Source organism: Candoia aspera, chromosome 7 (assembly GCF_035149785.1).
Source record: "Candoia aspera isolate rCanAsp1 chromosome 7, rCanAsp1.hap2, whole genome shotgun sequence".
Classification (NCBI taxonomy): Eukaryota; Metazoa; Chordata; class Lepidosauria; order Squamata; family Boidae; genus Candoia; species Candoia aspera.
Window position 1 is genome coordinate 56,793,833 of NC_086159.1, and position 20,990 is coordinate 56,814,822.

A 20,990-nucleotide genomic window follows, 5' to 3' on the forward strand; every position below is an offset into this window, starting at 1 on the left:
TCATGTTTCCTGTCTACCTGGGAAGACTAACATTCACACTTTTCCTGACAAGCTGCGCTCACCTCTGCCTTAACTCCCCCTGCCCACCTATGCTTCCCCCAATTCTGCCTATTTGGCCACCCTGCACTCCACCTCACGAAGGGCCAGAGCTGCCTTGCCGGGCATGCCTCATCAGCAGCAGGAGGAAGAAGATGGTGAAGGTCAGCTGGGGGCAGCAGAGGCAGGGCAGAGTACAGGGTAGCCAAAAGGGCAGAGAGGGGTGGGGGGAATTGCATCACACACTGCAGTTGTAAATGCGGGTGAGCTGCCAAGCGCCTGAATTTGTACAAGAGATAGATTCTTGCTCATTTCAGTAGGAGTCTTTTTCCCACTGGACTGGTTTGTATCCAGAAACAACACAATGTAATAAACACACAGTGTCAACAATATTTGAAACTATTGTGCTAAATTCCCAGTAGAACCATTACCGAAATGTTTGCTATGTAGATTTCCTACAACTGACACGCCATCACAAGAGGAAAGAGGATACAATATTACACACAGTAAGAAGCAAATATATTTACCCAAATGATAACTTGCAGAATGTGCTGTTTAAATCATCTTGTTGAGATGATCTTGGAGAAAGTGATTGTTGCACATCAAGCTTTATGCAAAAATAAAAGGTATTTGGGATAGAAACATTCTTCTCAATGACCCTTTTGTCTATTCACATTTATTATAATATTGCTGGCAAAAATACTTAATGATGTGGAAAGTTCTCATGACATTAATATGTCGAGTTGTAAAATCATTTGATCAGATCCCAAATGAGCTTGGGTCAGAGTTAGCCCAAATGGGCTAACTTCTAAAGACAATAGTCAAAATACGGAAAAAAATGGTTTAATGCAAAAAGAAAAAAAAATCAAGTCATTTAACTAGGAAGGTTAGGTTGCTTCAGTGTAGCGGGAGAGTCAAGCTACTTATATCGCAGTGTGGAATATACTACATTGGCTCAATTGTTGAGAATTGTCAATTTTAAAAGTGTACAAATCCATAGCATTTTTACTAGAGAAGAAATATGAACTTGTAAACATTACTAACAGAAGATTCTAGACCCCTGCTTCCAGAAGGCCTTCTCCAAATACTGAGGATATATGATCAGCCTCAGCATCTGGCAGGTATGGTCAATTTCCAGGGTTCCAGAACTCCTCAAGGCCACAGACAATAGTCATCCTAAGGCCATCCTTACCTCTAGGCCCTTCTAAATTTCTCACAAGGACTCAACTACTCAAGAGTACTATGGAAGGCCAGTTATCATGCACTATTGCCTAAAGCTTCCCTCAAATTTGGGCCAGTCCTGCTGATAAGTATTTTTATAGTGATAAAAGCAAATTAGTGTGAAGGGTAAGAAAGCCCAATAAAGAGAACTCTGAAGCTCAGATCTCAGATTTACATTATTATCAATAAAGAATTAAATTCCTTCCTCTGCACCTTCTGGTGATATCTCCCTAATTAGTCAGCTGTAATAATTTAAGTGAAAATTCCACCATGTAATTCAATTAGCTTGCACCTAAAAGCACTATTACTTTCAAAGTAAATAATCTTATGTCTCCTACAAAACTGAGTCCTCTTAAATCTGTTACAACACTATAAAGAAGCTGCCAGGAACTCACATTTTCACATATTGTCAGCTGGCTGCTATTAACAACTTAAAATTATTCATTCAGTTTTGAATGTGCTGGTTTATTAATCTGCTGCAGTGATAGGCATGTGTATACACTTGCCTGATTTGGCTCATTTTCAGTGATAACATTTGTACAAAATTGAGAGCACTTGAGACAGATAACAAAGATAGAAACAAAGTCCAAAATGTGACAGAAGAACCTGACATAAGTCTTCAGTTAAGGTATAATGCCATGATTTGAAGCAAGAGCTACAAAGGAAAATCCTTTCAAAAAAAGGAGGAAAAAAAATTCTAATCTCAAGTTAGACAGTGTTTTATAGCCCACAGTCAGACTGGGAAGACCAACTGTAGAAAGATTTTTATTTTTTAGTACCAAGTTAATTTGCTGTTGGAATTTTAGTGAGACTGCTCTTTAAAAGATAACGTACTTAGCATTGTTGTGTGTATTTGGGCTTAAAATACATATAATTCTGCAGCAAGGCAGCACCATGAATGAACCTTGTAAATTAAAGAGATTCGCTTTTTTAAAACACACAGACACAGACACACAATTTATTCAAACTGATCTTATTGAAGGGAAAATAATATAAGTGATGCAGAGCTCCGCCATGGCAAATCCTGCAAAGCAGCCTCTGGTTTTGGAGTCCTTAGCTAACAATAGCTTGGCTCACATTTAATATTAAACTGTATGTGGTTTGTCTTTGCCTGAATGTGAACAGAAACCTACCACAAGACACAAAATATGGTAAACCACCCACAGTGGTTGGTCAGACACATCATGTTCAACTAAGACCAAACAGAAGCATATTATGATTTACTGTGATGTGACCAAATATATACCCTGCATAGGTACTGAACTACAGCCATACTGTTGAGTATGATGGGAAGTGTGGTCCAATACTCACAAAAAGCACTAAGTTGGGGAAGAATTCAATCCCAACTTGATTCTTCAATGTTTCTTTCCTTGCTCTCCCATTCCTTCTAGGCAGAGGCTAAGACAGAACTATTTTTTTCCTTTCTTGTTAACTTAAAATCTCGATTTCCCCAAAGCATCTCTGGGTCCTCTGCAGGCTAAAGACCCTATAGGATAGCAAGACTTCAGGTACAGCTGTAACTTTATCCCACAGTGCAGCCAACTCTACTGTAAATGCTTGTAAAAATAAATATGGCAATAACATGTGGAGAGTCTTCTGGGCTGTGAGGCCTGACTCCTATATCTAGTAATTCCTGGGATGCCATTGCATATGCTGGTTTTGGAAAGCATCTAGTTTTGTCTGCATTTGCTCAACAAAAATTGGGTTTTATCCAAGAAAGCTCTTACCTCCCCTTCAGTTATCCTTTATCTCCTGCTCAATTATCTGAGTATTGCTACTTCAACAACCCAGCCAGGAGAGGAGTGCAGGTACTCCCTCTCCCTCTCCCTGCACATAGTTGTCCTGCAACTTTCCACCCCCATTTACTTCATTTTCAGTTAAAGGAGTACAAGGGACAAAAAGGGAGAGGTTGGAAGATAGTTGTTAATCAGATTCGGGAAAGGGAAGAACAAACTGGCTTGGTTTTTTTGGCTCAAGACCAAATACAACACCAACAACTACTGCAGCATTGCAATCCTTGTCCCACATTTGAAGCAAGCATTGTGAAGCCCCAACATTTTTAATTTCACATTAAGAATTTTTTTTTTACCACCTTCTGCAAGAAACTGAATTGAGACCTAGGAGGTTTCAGTTTCAGTCTCAAACTGCCAATTATTGCAATTACTCGAATTGAGCCTACTTTATACAGACTATGGTAATGATATATTGTAATAATATTTGTGCTTTGAACGTTCTAAAGTGGAAAATGTAAATGTTATAATCACAATAAGCTTAGCTTTTTTAAATAGCCAAGCACCGATTTATAAGTAGCTTTCAGTTGCAATGAAGAGACAACCTTGGAGTTGCCATGTTTTCATAGCTGAGCAGATGTCCTTCTTAACAATTGCAAGCATGGCTACCTACCCTCTTTTTGTGGAACAAGTCAGATCAATAATGCAAGCTCCTTTTTGTACTACGTGCTGGCATTCCCACTAACTCTATTAAGCAGCGATATTTATGACTATATGTTGAAGAAAAGACGATGCATCGCCTCTCACCGGCTAGACCCGAGGATTTGGAGCGCTCCGTACTTGTGAAAGGTCTGCAGTCAGCAAAAAACATACTGTGGAGTTCAACCCAGAGCTACATATATTCTCTTCTATTTGAAAAAAAACCTACTGCACTGCAGTAGGTTCTGACTTATTGCCTGGAGACTGTCTTTTATCCTGTGGTTTTAGTATCAATCAAGATAAAAGATAAGCCAGCATGGAATTGTTTTAAAAGCAACAACAACTGGAAACAATCCAAGAAGACAGAAAGTGTCAGCTTAACATAGCTTGACAACAACACTGATGATCCATAATCCAATATTGGCCTGCAGCTATGCTATTCAAAAACAATAAAGCATGGTGTATGAAAAAGTACTACTCTGCTGCTAGGTCCTAGAAAATCTCCAGCTGATGATGGCAATTACTACTAAAATTTATCCATTAAAAATAAAAGTTTATTTCTACAACAATTTTCTTGGGCATAATGATGTATTCATAATATCACTAGGAGTCAAGCTTGACTTAAAGGGGAGTTGACTTTACTAATGTCAGATATATTTGGTTGTGAACAATTGTCTCAAACTCAAACATGTAAGGTTCCTACCTTGCTTAAAACCTTCCTTCGCAAGAATCTTTGCAGGAGGCCATGTATTGGTTCTCCATCCCATCTTAGCTGAACCCAGAGGAAATGTTGCTGAATCATCAGGTCAGAGCCCTGAAGCCGAGACTTTGCAATGGTCCCCATAAGAAAACAGTTCTCATGGAAGTAATACGCATATGATACTCCATTGGCTAAAAATAATTTTAAAATGTAAGAAAAAATAGAAATATATATTTTATATTGTTCTAATGTAAAGAATCACAATCAAAATATAAATCATTTAAATGAATTAAAAAATCACTATAGGACTTTCAGTGGAAAGAAAAAAGGACAAAATGGAATCCTATGCTTTTAATGTTTATTTTCTCTTCAACTCCTGACTACAACCAATCCAAATGAAATCAGTATACCTTTTTTTATAGTGTAAAGGTTATCCAAGCCACGATTTTCAAGGGGTTGAAGAAACTCCCCGAGTAATTCTGATAATGAGGCCTTTTCTAAATTTTCTAAGATGATGATGATTCTGTTGCTTACTGAAGGCTGTTTCACTGGAATCAAGCAACCTGGAAATACAGAGTGATAGATCATTGTGGCTGATAAAAGAAATTCCGGGTCCAAAATCCATTTTTTAAAAATTTTCTACCCCGCCTTCATTATTTTTATTTTTATAAATAACTCAAGGCAGTGAACATGCCAAATACTCCTTCCTCCTCCTATTTTCCCCACAATAGCAAACCTGTGAGGTGAGTTGGGCTGAGAGAGAGTGACTGGCCCAAGGTCACCCAGCTGGCTTTCATGCCTAAGGCGGGACTAGAACTTTCCTACTATGCCTGATTGGCTCTTGGGCTGAGAGAGGGGGACTGGCCCAAGGTCACCCAGCCAGCTTTCATGCCTAAGGCGGGACTAGAACTCTCCTACTATGCCTGATTGGCTCTTGGGCTGAGAGAGGGGGACTGGCACAAGGTCACCCAACCGGCTTTCATGCCTAAGGCGGGACTAGAACTCTCCTACTATGCCTCATTGGCTCTTGGGCTGAGAGAGGGGGACTGGCACAAGGTCACCCAACCGGCTTTCATGCCTAAGGCGGGACTAGAACTCTCCTACTATGCCTCATTGGCTCTTGGGCTGAGAGACAGGGACTGGCACAAGGTCACCCAGGTGGCTTTCATGCCTAAGGCGGGACTAGAACTCTCAGTCTCCTGGTTTCTAGCCCGTTGCCTTAACCACTGGACCAAACTGGCTCTATTTAATGACTGTTTAATGATGGGCAAAAAAGGGAGGGATAGATGATTGCTTCAAAGGTAACACATAAACAAACAAAATTACAGGGTCCAGAGGCTGAAAAAAATGTCATTTATTCTAATTATGATGAATTACTGTCAGGAAAAGAAACATAGAGGACTCAGAAGGTTAATGTCCATATAATTTTAATATATGGTTGCTCTCTGAGATGGGTGGGAAATAAATCTGATAAATAAATAAATAAATAAATAAATGTTTTCAACATTACACTCAAACAGTTAGAAGTATTACATTTAATAGATAAGTGGCAATCCATGAAAAGGTACTAATAGCTCTCATTGTCCCCTCCTTTTTAATTTTTTTTTAATATTCTGATAAAAATAGTGCTTTACAATATAATCAATATAAACAATATAATATAATGTAAATATAATATAATATATTTACAATATAATCAACTTATATCCCCATACCAAAAAAGGGGAACACTAAAGAATGTTCAAACTATCGAACAGTGGCACTCATTTCACATGCCAGTAAGGTAATGCTCAAGATCCTGCAAGGTAGACTTCAGCAGTTCATGGAGCGAGAATTGCCAGATGTACAAGCTGGGTTTAGAAAAGAACTAGGGACCAAATTGCCAGTATCCACTGGATAATGGAAAAAGCCAGGGAGTTTCAGAAAAACATCTATTTCTGTTTTATTCACTATTCTAAAGCCTTTGACTGTGTGGACCATAACAAATTGTGGCAAGTTCTTAGTGGCATGGGGATACCAAGTCATCTTGTATGCCTCCTGAAGAATCTGTATAACGACCAAGTAGCAACAGTAAGAACAGACCACGGAACAACGGACTGGTTTAAGATTGGGAAAGGAGTACGGCAGGGCTGTATACTCTCTCCCTACCCATTCAACTTGTATGCAGAACACATCATGCGACAAGCTGGCCTTGAGGAATCCAAGGCTGGAGTTAAAATCTCTGGAAGAAACATTAACAATCTCAGATATGCAGATGATACCACTTTGATGGCTGAAAGTGAAGAGGAACTGAGGAGCCTTATGATGAAGGTGAAAGAAGAAAGTGCAAAAGCTGGTTTGCAGCTAAACCTCAAAAAAACCAAGATTATGGCAACCAGCTTGATTGATAACTGGCAAATAGAGGGAGAAAATGTAGAAGCAGTGAAAGACTTTGTATTCCTAGGTGCAAAGATTACTGCAGATGCTGACTGCAGTCAGGAAATCAGAAGACGCTTAATCCTTGGGAGAAGAGCAATGACAAATCTCGATAAAATAGTTAAGAGCAGAGACATCACACTGACAACAAAGGCCTGCATAGTTAAAGCAATGGTGTTCCCTGTAGTAACATATGGCTGCGAGAGCTGGACCATAAGGAAGGCTGAGCGAAGGAAGATCGATGCTTTGGAACTGTGGTGTTGGAGGAAAATTCTGAGAGTGCCTTGGACTGCAAGAAGATCCAACCAGTCCATCCTCCAGGAAATAAAGCCAGACTGCTCACTTGAGGGAATGATATTAAAGGCAAAACTGAAATACTTTGGCCACGTAATGAGAAGACAGGACACCCTGGAGAAGATGCTGATGCTAGGGAGAGTGGAAGGCAAAAGGAAGAGGGGCCGACCAAGGGCAAGATGGATGGATGATATTCTAGAGGTGACGGACTGGTCCCTGGGGGAGCTGGGGGTGTTGACGACTGACAGGAAGCTCTGGCGTGGGCTGGTCCATGAAGTCACGAAGAGTCGGAAGCGACTAAACAAATAAACAACAAAAAAACAATATAATCCAGAAATAAGTCCCATAATGTTCAATGGAACATACTCTCATATAGCTATGTGTCTGCTTCCATGGTCTGCCATAATCTGATTGTTAGGAGGTCCCCTTGAGATGACTGGGTTTTTCAGAGTTGGCCTATCAGTATCAGGGAGAAAATGGTGTGGGAAAAGTTCTGATCATAGAGAGGAGAACCTAACAATGAATAACTCTCCTTGCCCCACATATCTCCATGGCAGATCATTTCTCATGCAGGGGGTGGGGGAACACAAGAAAACATCCTAGGGACAAGCCATGAATCCACTGACTTAGTCTCTTCCAGACCCTGGGCACACCTCTATCATTAGAAAAACAATTATGCCAGTCTTGGAAACAGTGTAAAGGATCAGTGTCTCCAGTGAGAAAGTGGAACAATCCTGGCTAAAAAAAAAGGCTTCCCTTCCACTTTGTCACGCTTTAGATATTTCAGAGATTTTCTGAGTTGAGCACTAGCTCTGCCAGTATAAGCACCATTAAACATGTGGCTTAAAGTCAGAAATCATTCTTCATTGATTTATTAATATAATCATACCGCTGTTGATGAATACTTCTGCAAGTTGCTCCTTGGATAAATCAGCATCTATCTTCACTTGGACTATATCAGAGCAGAATCCTGCAGCCAGTTGCTTGTGCTATTTCAAAAATTGACAAATTTAATAAATGTTTATAACACGTTCTTTCATTTTTCCAAATGCTGTACCGTTTTATCTTCCTACCTTCAGACAGAGGGCTATCTGATAAGCCACATAATCTTGCAAACTTCCTTCTGGACCATGAAAGATAATATTGCGATACTGCTCCACCTACGGAGAGACCCAATTTTTTATATGTATATGTATATGTATGTGTGTGCATGTGCGTGTGCGTATATATATATATGTATAAAGTTTCAAGCAAAGATAAAAGCTACAGAAAAACAAAACACTACAAAGGAAAAAAAACCTAAAAAGTGTAAAAACACAAGATAATTTTTTTTTTAAAGTTTTAAAAAGAGGTGACTTCCGACTTTTAACAGCAAGGATATATAAAAATTTCTATAATCAATCCCTTATTCTATATTAAAACCAAAATCCCATTATTTCTATAAATCATTCCATTGGCACATTGTAAAAACCACCAAATACAGTTATTCCCTCCCCTTATATTAAAAGAAAAAAAGAAAAAATTACATATAAACCTCCTAAACGACTTCCCCCCCAAAAGATAACATTTATTTATTTATTTCCTTCCTACTACTATTCTATACATTTCTGTCTACTATAATAAAAATCAAACTAAGAAACATAAATTGTCTGTCATTATACTTGATAATACAACAATTTTAATAATCTTAATCATATTAAACCCCAAACCATCCAAATAGAATTTATTTTTTATTATACTTTAATAATCTTAATCCAAATTGTTAAAGATAATGAAATCAGCCAAACCCTAAAAGCAATCCAGATAAATATTCTTTAACTCTTATCCCACTTCAAAATAAACCAGAGCATTTACATATCCCCACAATGTGCACAGATTGTTTTTCTTTAAAAAATTGAACAGCCCAACTGCCCCCCTCAAAAACTCCAACTTCTGTTCAGGAGACCTCCCATACATATTAACCCCTTCTTTTCCATGGCACTCCATCAGAAGATCAATTTCACTTGTGGCTTGCAACTTGCTCTCTCCCTTAAACTTCTCCAACTTGACTATCTGATCTTCATCCAGCATTTCAACAGAAATCCCGATCTCACTCTTAGAAAAAACCTTTCTATCACTGTTAAATTCCTCAGTTTCATCCATGACATCCTCAACCAGATGACACATTTTAGCCTCATATTTTCCACAATGTCCTGAACGTCTTGCATAAAAACTTGGTAGGAGTCAGAAAGAATCTCTTTAAAATCTTGGTGGAAGTCAGAGAAGATCTGTTTAAAATCCACCATGTCTCATGCATGAAGGCCAGGAACGATGGGGCCAATCTCATCTCCGGGGGCAGCATGTTCCACAGGGAAGCCCACTTCCTGGACCCTGCCAAATGGAATTCTCTTACAGGTGGGGTCCACAACATGCCTTCTCTGCACGATTGGGTGTGATGGGCTGATGTAATGGGGAAGAGGCGGCCCTGCAGATAACCTGGCCCCATGCCATGTAGGGCTTTAAAGGTGATAACCAAGACCTTGAATTGGACCCAGAAGCAAACTGGTACCCAATGTAGCTCACGCAGCAGTGGTCTTACATGTGCCCTTCTAGGGGCACCAAAAACAGCCCGCGTGGCTGCATTCTGGACCAGCTGAAGCTTCTGGATATTTTTCAAGGGTAGCCCCATGTACACTGCATTGCAATAGTCTATATGAGAGATAACAAGGGCATGAATGACTGTTTGAAGGGCCTCCCAATCCAGGAAGGGGCGTAACTGAAATGGAACTAGGAAGGAAAATAAAGTTTCCATAGCCAAAGATTGTAAGGGAGAGAAATAGACAACCACCTTCTGACCTCAAAATAATTTTACATATTCCAGCCACAGTTGTTCAAACAATTACAGCTAAAGAGAATTTTGCCGTTACTTTTTGTTATGAATAAGCTGCTTCCTAATACAATAAATGATACCCTAGAGGGAAAAAATTAGTCTGTTGCAGTGGCTAAGCCACTGATTTTCTTTTCCTCAATTACATCAGGGAGTCTTGAACAGGAGCAGATATCAGTAGACCTTTCCCAAATGCTTAGATAGGACATGAAAGCACTTTACAGAATTTAACTTCAGCATATTTATAGAAGCGACATGTCAGAAAGGGATAAAATACAGTTAAGAAGAATTAAGCATCTCCTTACCAGCCTGAGATAATTCTGTAAAGTTTGAAGATGGATCATAGATGCATAAGTCACACTGTGCAGACATCCTTCTTGGGGACCTATAAGAGAAAGGATAATGAGTGCTATTCCAAGTTTGGAAGGGGCTAAGTATTAAATTACACATTAATTAATCCCAACTGTCTTGAAAATCTCTCCAAGGTATTCCGGGTGTACTGGACAACAATGAAAACCCATAAAATTCTGTGAGTGCTTTAGGTAGCATTCTGAAAAACCCAAAGCTCTTTAGGTACATGATTCACCTTTATAATGATTATAATCTATCTGTAATGTAGGGCTGGACTGTTATATCCATATTTCAAAGGGAGGTATGGCTAAAAGTGAGAAGGCCACCCGTATGATGACAGTGGGGATAAAACTTTCACGTAGCACATTTTATTTGTAGCAGAAAGACATATTAAATAGTAGCTCAAAACAAATCATTGCAAATAATTTGCAAATATAATGCATATTACTGAAGATGACAATCCATATTTTTATTTATTTATTTATTTATCAAATTTGTCACTGCCTATCTTCTCCCACTGGAGGGACTCATATAACTTTTCATCAACACGTTTACGTAATATACAACGCCAGACGGAAGTAAATGAATTTACCAAGTAAAAATATGATTATACGTTCCACCTCATTTCTTTTCAAAAATTCCCAAGGCGGCTGGTGAAAAGTCTGACCCACTGACCATGAAACATTGCCTGTTAAAAAGAGGAAAAAGAGTTCAGAGGCATACAAAGAGCATGTAATAGTTCTATTATGATGCAACTTATGCAATAAATCACAAGCTTTTATATTTTACCATAGAGACTGCAGTATAACCCATTTGGGGGACTAAATGGTCCATTATTTTGCCCATCATATTTGAACAATGAAATAAAGTTCATGTAAAAAAATGATGATTGAACTTGTTAGATTTCTGCAAATAAAGGTATAGTTTCTACCCTGCCTTTTACCGTAACTATTATTGATTCATAAATTGGCATTCATCTCTCTTATTATGCAAAGATTAATAAAGACCAAAGAAAATTATTGATTGAATTATAGTCATGAGCTGGAGACAATACATATAAATCCAGTTTGCATATTGTTCTTACAGCTTTGCAGCTGGGGCAAAAGACTTTTGCAATGCTGATTTCCCACATCAGTGTGTACAAACATAGACCACATGAGTTGTATAGATTATGTGTACATTCCACTTGCATTATCACTGACAACCTGACTCCTACAGTAGACCAGTTTGATCTACTGGTTAAGGTGCTGGGCTAGAAACCAGGAGTCTGTGAGTTCTAGTCCCGCCTTAGGCATGAAAGCTGGCTGGGTGACCTTGGGCCAGTCCCTCTCTCTCAGCCCAAGAGCCAATCAGGTGTAGCAGGAGAGTTCTAGTCCTGCCTTAGGCATGAAAGCCGGCTGGGTGACCTTGAGCCGGTTGCTCTCTCTCAGCCTAACTCGCCTCACAGGGTTGTTGTTGTGAGGAAAATAGGAGCAGGAAGCATTATTAGGTATATACAAATAATAAAGGCAGGATAAAAAAATCTAAAAAAAAGGTAAACTGGGCTGTAATTTATGATACATAATATGTTGTTCCAAATTTGCTGTAACAGATAAATAATACTTGAGAAAGTATTTAGGCCCCTAACATGCAGATATGAGTAGCTAATCAAACTGAAACTTGTTCAGCCTTTTAGATGAAAAGAATAAGTGTGCACCCATTCCTATACCTTTCCATAAAGAATGTTTGGATGGAAGGAATATGCCTTTGTTTGATGCAGTGTTTGATGCCATTTATTTAGTTAGATCCTAAAGGTGTAAGTTTGATTTTTGGAGTAAAAGGTAAGTAAAGAAGCTTCACTGTCCTTTGCATATGTAATTCAAAGCCAAGATATCACTTCTGTTATAGTTCAAGTGAAGTTTTAGACTCATGCACTCCTGTCAACTCTTTCTCCTTCGCTGAGGTAAGAAAACAAAATAAACTATGACTCCATTTCAGTCTCTCCAACTCCTAATTTGCCTGATATGCTCACCAGGAATGAGCTCAAATCAACTGCCAAGTAAGCCAATAAGCCAGAAATTGGAGGAAAAAAAGGAATTAATCACACATCGAGGTTCATACATCATGTTAAAACATGGTGTACTGAATAAATCACAGTTGGGTTCATATATCACCCTAAGACATGAATCATGCTTTACAAATCACACAACTGGGTTAATACAAGACACTAAATCGAAAAAAAAAAGCCGAACAATCGAACAAAAGCCGAATATGATAGCTGAATGTGATGTTATATTGTAGTTCCATTATCACTCAGAAGCAGGAAGGAATGCATAATGCCAAGTTTTGCTTGAGTTCTTAGGTGAGTGTTAAATCTGAAGACCATCTTTATATTCTACCAGCTTCTTGCAACTGGCTTAGATTTAACCAAGGTACTTTTTACATGTGAAAGAACTGCAAAACAACAGTGCTTACCCAGTTTGATGGATAATATACTGCTTGCAGTGAGGCCGATGCTGAAGTCTGTGGTCTTATTAACTGTCAGGTCTTCCAGGCTTCTCCACTCATCAGAGGTGATTGCTTGGAAATGGTTTGTCACTGCCTGAGTCACCCCTTTTGAAAAATCATCCCAGGTTGTCTGTTTCCGTATATTTAACATGCATACAATATTTTCCATTTCAAGATCATCTGTACCATAGCAAGCTTGCTCGATCTGGGTAACGGCAATCCGTAAAGGGATTTTAAAAGCATCTGTTTAAGTAGAATTAGAAAACTGGAATATATCAAGTCTGCAACAGTGGCATAGCATTCACTTGTACTGTACATTTTCAAATGCTTCGCATTCCTGGATCCAAGAGATAGCTCTACAGATACATTAAAATATGGATCCAAGAGAAACAATGATTGCTTTTCAAAAATTATTTATTTATGTTATTTATCAAATTTTTATCACCGCCCATCTCCCCCACATGGGGAACCCTGGGCAGTTCACAATAAAAACAATTAAAATTTCAATAAAATCATAAATACAACCATTAGTCAGTCAGCATAAAATGCAATAAAAATTCAAGCCATGGCAGATCTAATTCAAACCATAACGGCATAAAGCTGGAATAAAATTTTCACATCAAGTGAAATAAAATTATTTCACTTTACAAAAAAAGCTTACTCAACACAGGTCTCGGATCTACTTTCATAACCACAGATTATTATATGATCCTTTTGTTTAATTAAATGAACATCTAATATCTAATAACCACTCAGAGTCCCTCTTTTGGGGGAGATGGGCAGTGACAAAATTTGATGAATAAATAAAAATAAATAAAATATGTCTAAAATGCCTCAAGTAATAATAGAGAGTACAGTAGCCATTTGCACTGCACTTTAGAAACATGGCTGGGTATATCAAATGCAAATTTTATTTAAATTTGACAAAAGGGTGAAATACATTTGTATTTTCATTTCATGCTTCAGGTGCTGTTTCAATCAGAAATGAAGAGAGTGTGGGCTATTCCTCACAGCCATGTTAATGTGGGGCAGTGCAACTGATTGGAAATACTTTGTATATGTATATGGTTTAGGAAAGAAAGTTGCAACAGATGGCAAAGGTAAATACCTCTAAACTGTTTTCTCCAACACAGCCCATATTCTGCACATTGTTTTTTTTTTTCTGATTAGTGGGGAAAATCTATTTTATGCCATCATTTAAAATGTTGACTGTGGTTTGCTACAATAGATGCTCTGGTAGAAGCTTGAAGATACTTTGCTGCTGCATAAGCCAACTTCTCAATTGCTGTTAAAAGGTTCAGCTTAATTAAGCCTTCCATTTAAATTCCATGTGAGAGCGCCTTGGGGAAAAATCCATGCCATGTTAATTTAGGGGTCTAGATATGCTACTTCACTAAGCTCAGTCTTTAAATGGGTTGTTGTTGTTTATTCGTTTAGTCGCTTCCGACTCTTCGTGACTTCATGGACCAGCCCACGCCAGACCTTCCTGTCGGTCGTCAACACCCCCAGCTCCCCCAGGGACAAGTCCGTCACCTCTAGAATATCATCCATCCATCTTGCCCTTGGTCGGCCCCTCTTCCTTTTGCCCTCCACTCTCCCTAGCATCAGCATCTTCTCCAGGGTGTCCTGTCTTCTCATTATGTGGGCAAAGTACTTCAGTTTTGCCTTTAATATCATTCCCTCAAGTGAGGAGACAGAGTGATTAATACTGGAGCTCTGCCAGACCTCAGTGCTCACAAGGGTGACTACAGAAAGAGTGTGTATGGTGAATTCTCCATGACTGGCTTCCAATGTCCAATTTCCAGATAACAGAAAAAGAGTACCCTTGGGAAAGGAGAAGTGCCAGTCTCTTCAAAGGACACAACTCATGCTTGCAGCTGAGTACCATGATTACAAACTGGCAGGAAGCCATGAGCAATGCAGTTGAGAATGATCTCAGTGGGAAACCCTGAACAACTATTAGATTGGTCTGCAAAACTGGAATAATCTTGCAGGATTATTTTGAGAAGAGACAAATATATGGCATGTGAAATAGTAAGAGTGATTTATTCACTTTTCTTTCATGTCAAGAACTAAGTGATTAGTGCTAAAGTTATTAAATATGAGGAATAATCAACAGTGCTCAAATGTCTGTACTATATATGGCTAAAAATTATGACAAGGCAAGTCTGAAAATCTTTGACAAAAATGACTCAAGAGAAATGAGTGCAAATACCATAAAAAGAGTTACATGGTGAATGCCTGAAATGTAACAGGTCATTTTACCTCCTAGTTACAAAAGCAGCCCTTATTTTTAAAATATTTTTAGGCCAACTTTACAGGAAATGAATAGGGCCAGTGAATGTCCATGGTTGAGAATGGACCTGGATCTGGGTTTCCCCATCCTTGGACAATACCATAACCACTATACTGTACAGGCTTTATACCACAATACATTCTCTATTCTCCTATTACAAAGAAATAGGGAGAAGTCTTAAAATCTGTAATTAGTAGGATTTTCAGCAACACTTGAGAATTGCACTGAATTTGTGGGTTTTACAGAAACATTCAGGTACCCATGATAACTTACTCAAGTTCTCTAGAAGATGTTTACAATCATCAGTAGCAACATCATGTAGCGTTCGGTTGCACTTATCTTTTCTTTCAGCCTCCAGACCCTCATGGCTACATAAGACTTCTAGGCAGCTCTGGAAAGATAATAATAATATAGTTGGAAGGTTACAAGGAATCAGTATGAACTGGATTCAGCTTTTACAACCTTTTAAAATAAATGCTTCTCATCACTGAAACAAATTGTATGTAGAAAGAGCTGGCTTTCCTTCAGACAATTTTTACCATGAGATTCCATGAGTTTATTCGAACAAGTATCTGGCAATACCTTGAAATTCAGATATGTAGAACAAAATTACATACGATTACAAGCAAAACATACCTAATGCTTACGTAGATAATAAATAGACTGGATTAGATTACAAACCTCATTATCCCTAATGAGTGAATATACCGGGTGAACTTTGTAGAATGGTGGAAATTGTAGTACTTTACCTAAAGGCACTGGGTTGAGGAAGACTATGGCATAGGCTTTTTATGGCACAATTGAATAGGAAGAATATGTCACAGAACCCATATTTGAAAAAACGATTGTCTACATTCATTCACTTTAGAGCAGAAAGATGATTTGTTGATGTAGCTATGTATCTCCTTGCCAAAAGCCCAGTGAGTTGATTGTAATAAACCTGGTCAATATTTATCAACTTAAAAGTCTAAGAAGAATATTGCTTTAAGGTAGAAACCAGGCAGTTTATAACCAGGCCATTTTCTACTGGCTACACAGATAACCATTACTACTGCAGGATCCACTGCAGTTTATATAATCAGCAAAGCAGTCCTCCAGTTTGAGTTGTCTCTTTTCCAGGGCTACTGTATATGAAGGGGCAACAGGGATACAAGATCTATGACTTTGCAGGCCAAAGGTCCATCTAATTTAGTGCCCTCTTTCCAACTATGCTCACCTAAAAAAGCTTCTACTTACATCTGTTAGAAGATAAGGAATACCACAGAATATTTAGATAGTAATTTTGTAAGATTTCATCCCAGTATCTGGTATGTATTCATTCTAAATAAATAGGTTATATTTTTAACTATATGGCTAAGAGTAATCCATAACTATGATTTCTTTAATACACTTGTCACATCTTCCATGATTTTGTGTTTTCTTTTTAAAAAGTATTCAAGGCTCCATCTGTTTCTTCAGTTATACAGAATCCATCACAAAACCATCTAATGCATGCATCCACGTGCTACAGTGAGTGTTAATATAGTCAATGAAGCCATCCACTGAGATTTGAAAACCACGGATTATGTCGTACTGTACTGAGGGAACCTAGCTAATTGTGGCTTATTCAATAAAGAATAGTTAACAAAATTGTGTCTGGGCAAACTTATTCTATGATACGGTTTCATGCTGTTTATACGAATCATGTTTTGTGAGATGGGCGGCTATATAAATATGGCAAACAAACAAACAAACAAATAAATAAATAAATGCGAATCCTCACACAGATGCTTCCCACTTCACCAGCAGCAGTCTAACAGAGGTGGAATGATGGCATGGGAAGAACCCACCAAGTTGTGGAATGTAAGAAAATATGTTATGAAGCCAACAATTGGGAAACCAGCAGTCTCTATTTTTGGTTCCACAAGGTACAATACAGGCCATGACTGTTAAAACACAACTGTGAATTAGGCTAATACTAGTTGCTTTATCTTCCTTTGGTGGCAATGAATTTTATATGCATTATGTGAAAAAGAATTTTCATGTTTGTCTTTTGGCAAGATAAATTTGAATTCTATAATACAGGGTATTTATCTGAACCTTCATTCTGATCTGAAAACTGTATCATATTCTCCTTCATCTTCATTTGTATTTTTTTATCCTCAAAACTAGCCTTGCCCCTTTTTTAAATAACACCCTAAATGAAAGTAAAATTTGGCCTCAAATGTATCAGCCGCACATACAAATGCAATTGTCATTTAAATCTGATCACTCATTATGATAAACAATGTGCTAGAGAGACAAACTGACCTTAAAGCCTTTTGATGCTGCTATGTGGGCTGCAGTCCAGCCATCTTTGTTCACACGGTTGATGAGATCTGCAGAAACAACGGGCTTTGCTTTATGGCTAAAGATGTCTACTTCACTCTCTAAGTTACAGATGTACTCATTAGCATCTACTTCATTCACAAAGCTTCCACCTCTTGACTTTCCATAATACATCAAAAACTTTAGGCAGTCAACATTATCAGCATCAACAGCAGCATGAAATGGAGTCCAGCCGTCCTAGGTCAATTAAAATCAAATAAAAACAAGCTCAGAACCCCAGATATATGAATTAGTACCACGAATGAATGAATGAATGAATGAGCAAACATTCTCTTAAACCTGCTGTCTTCTAAATATCTGATGCATCTGGAAGTGTTTTGCTATAATTTTGGTAAAGATCGCCTACGGCTACCTTCCATATATCAGGATCTAATAAGGAAATAAAATACTTTATCTGACTTTTTAACCCTAGTGGTAAAAATTGCTGTTTTAGAAAGAGAGAAAGAGACCATAAATTAGGGGATAGGGCAAAAATGAGTGGAATCAATCATCTGCAAAGGATGCTTTTAGCTGTATGAAGCTAAATCATAAAAAGGGCATGGTACAGAAAGCTCCAGCCTTGTGTGGCGCAGAGTGATAGGCGGCAGTATCGCATCCAAAACTCTCCCCACGACCCGAGTTTGATCCCAGCAGAAGCTGGATTCTCGGGTAGCCGGCTCAGGTCAACTCAGCCTTCCATCCTTCCAAGGTCGGTGAAATGAGCACTCAGCTTGCTGGGGAAGGTGACGACTGGGGAAGGCATTGGCAAACCACCCGCTACAGTCTGCCAAAAAAGTTGCAAAAGCAGCAGCATCCCCCCAAAGGGTCAGACATGACTCAGTGCTTGCACAGCGGACCTTCCACCTTTCACCTCACAGAAAGCTCATTGATAAGAATGTCTTGACTTCCTAGCAAATGTAGAAAAAATACCACCACATGGGAACATTGATGCAATTATAAATACATGCTTACTATAGCAATTTCTGTTGTTTGGAGAAATGCATTTTCCATTTTCTTCCCCTCAGCTTCAACTTTATTTTGATGCACCCTCCCCCAACCTCTAGGAACAGGGGCTATGGTCTTTCATATGCCCCTGCATATAATGCACTTTAGCTTGCTCCTGCAAGTAAACGAAAAATTGTAGCAGCTATTACAATTAGTTTCATAACATCTGTGCTGGTTCTATTTTTTTAAAGCCAATTCTTAGGACCAAAACAAGTATTTTAATTCCTGCCTTCTCTTAGACATAAATGTGCAATTCCCCCACAAAAAACATTGTAACTCTACTGATTCACCTCTACTACCCAGCTACAACAAGACTGAAGTGATAACAAAGTATAAGAAGGCCACCTGGAAGCTCCCTATTTGGCTTGATTTTTTTCTTTCCAATTTTGTAGTAGTTTCATAGGAAAAACAGACACTTCCATTTGGGCAAAAGTAGAGCTAGATCTAGGGATAAAGCTCTGGATGATTCCTCACCATGCTGGCTGGAAATTTTAGGAACTGCATTTTAATCTCTGGAGAATACCAGTTTGAGAAGGGTTGCTATAGATCACATGTATTTGGGGCAGATTTCCAACTTACTGCTCTGTATTGGATAAAAGAAACCATCTTGCAAAGTTCTGCTGTTTGGACCATATTGTTCTTGATAGCAGAACAACTTTTGGGAATTGTTCATTGCCAGGTATGTAAATACCTCCACAGTGTAGCTCACTGGTAAGACAATTATAGTCATTAGTGGATCCTTGTCAGATATTTATTACTGTTATTGTTATTATTATTGCAAAAACATGTATAGAAGTATGTGCTTATTTTCTGGCACTATACAGTGCCAAAAGTGTTCTTCTATATTAGCATAACAAAGGAAGCACAGCTCCTCTGGAAAATAATTTTCAAATCTTAATTTTGTTTGATTTAATTCTTTTAAACAGCCAACATCTGAATCCATCTATTTACTTTATTACTATACTCTGGGTTCTCTTCAAGTTATGTAAATCTTCCACTTTTTATTACTAATCCCTCCCCCTTCCCTGATTAGTACATTTCAGCTGACAGAACAAGGCTTCTCTGCCCTTAAATGGCAAATTATAAGCATGTAATTATAATTTTCCATTATTCCTTATTCTGAAAAAAGAAAAATGCAGCCTGCTTCTTCAAAAGTCAACTGCCTGGACCAATTTGTGTTTCAGCTAAGGTCAATGGTCAAATGGTCAAGATCAATTAGGCAAAAATTTTGCCAACTAGCTTTTTTCTCCTGTCACAAAGGCAATTATAAATAATGGAGAAAATAGAATACTATTGATATTACTTTTAAAGATCCATTTCAAACCAGTTCTTTATGCCTTGTGGATTATGCTCCCAAAGTAATTAAAACTATTATCATTTGACTGAAATTCAGTGGAAGTGAATAAAAAACACAATACCATGTTTTAACAGCATGACTGACCAAATACATCTTGCTGCCTGAACACCATTTCCCATGTCATCACTGTTTTAATATCTGCAGCATAAACTACCAACACCTCTCTCCTTTCCCTGGACATTAAATGTTCAATAAAAACAAAAGAAATAATTAACAGTTTGTTGCTTTAGGGACGCGGTGGCACTGCGGGTTAAACCGCCGAGCTGCTGAGCTTGCCGATCGGAAGGTTGGCGGTTTGAATCCGCATGACGGGGTGAGCTCCCGTTGCTAGTCCCAGCTCCTGCCAACCTAGCAGTTCGAAAACATGCAAATGTGAGTAGATTAATAGGTACCGCTTCGGTGGGCAGGTAATGGCATTCCGTGTAGTCATGCTGGCCACATGACCACGGAAGTGTCTACGGACAAATGCCGGCTCTTTGGCTTTGAAAACGGAGATGAGCACCGCCCCCTAGAGTCGGACACGACTGGACTTAATGTCAAGGGAAACCTTTACCTTATGATAATTGGCAGGCTTGCTAATTGTAAAAGGATTTTGCTGTGAAATTGTGCTTGTGCAAATTAATCTACTGATCAATATGTATTTGATTATACCACAGAGGCTTTAGAAAGAATACTCAAGTTTTGAGACGGAGGACAGGAAATTAAGAAAAACAATAGGTAAACAAAAAGGTCTAAATGAGACAACAGGAACTGGATTATTTAGAGATTATTTAAAGAGAGGAAGGAAGGAAGGAAGGAAGGGAGGAAGGGAGGGAGGGAGGGGGAATCTTGCTATGAAAATACACTGCCTGTTGTTTGAATCATAGGATTGCGCTTTTGCCACATTGCACTTCCCAAATTCTGGTCATTTTTATCTCTGTAGACTTTCAGTAAGAATTCTGCACAATATCTTCCCAGGCACACTAAGCGCACCAATCCCATGTAGATTTTGCATTCACCCTTGCAACCTTTCCCTCTATAACCCTATTATTCCAATAATCAAACACAGATAGTCTTCAAACACAGGTTAAACAAGTCACAAAGCTATTTGACAAACAAAGTCACATCCAAATTTTAACATTTCTCCAGTTACCTTTGCCATCCAACATGGCTTTGATCAACTGAAGTTTTCATATGCTTTTTAGTAA

The 20,990-nt window shown here is 38.5% G+C and overlaps 1 protein-coding gene across 4 annotated transcripts in view; it reads right to left on the minus strand.

Annotated features, from left to right (window-relative positions):
* The window catches only part of CTTNBP2 (cortactin binding protein 2), a 96,703-nt gene that overhangs the window by 16,785 nt on the left and 58,928 nt on the right, over window positions 1-20,990 (minus strand). For all 4 annotated transcript variants that reach the window (XM_063309510.1, XM_063309509.1, XM_063309513.1 and 1 more), the window contains 9 exons: window positions 17,385-17,639; window positions 15,369-15,486; window positions 12,767-13,042; window positions 10,905-11,000; window positions 10,267-10,346; window positions 8,169-8,255; window positions 7,985-8,084; window positions 4,797-4,949; window positions 4,390-4,577 (listed from right to left, as the gene is read on the minus strand). In XM_063309510.1, the coding sequence (XP_063165580.1) occupies window positions 4,390-4,577; window positions 4,797-4,949; window positions 7,985-8,084; window positions 8,169-8,255; window positions 10,267-10,346; window positions 10,905-11,000; window positions 12,767-13,042; window positions 15,369-15,486; window positions 17,385-17,639 (1,353 nt within the window). The remainder of the gene's footprint in view (window positions 1-4,389; window positions 4,578-4,796; window positions 4,950-7,984; window positions 8,085-8,168; window positions 8,256-10,266; window positions 10,347-10,904; window positions 11,001-12,766; window positions 13,043-15,368; window positions 15,487-17,384; window positions 17,640-20,990) is intronic.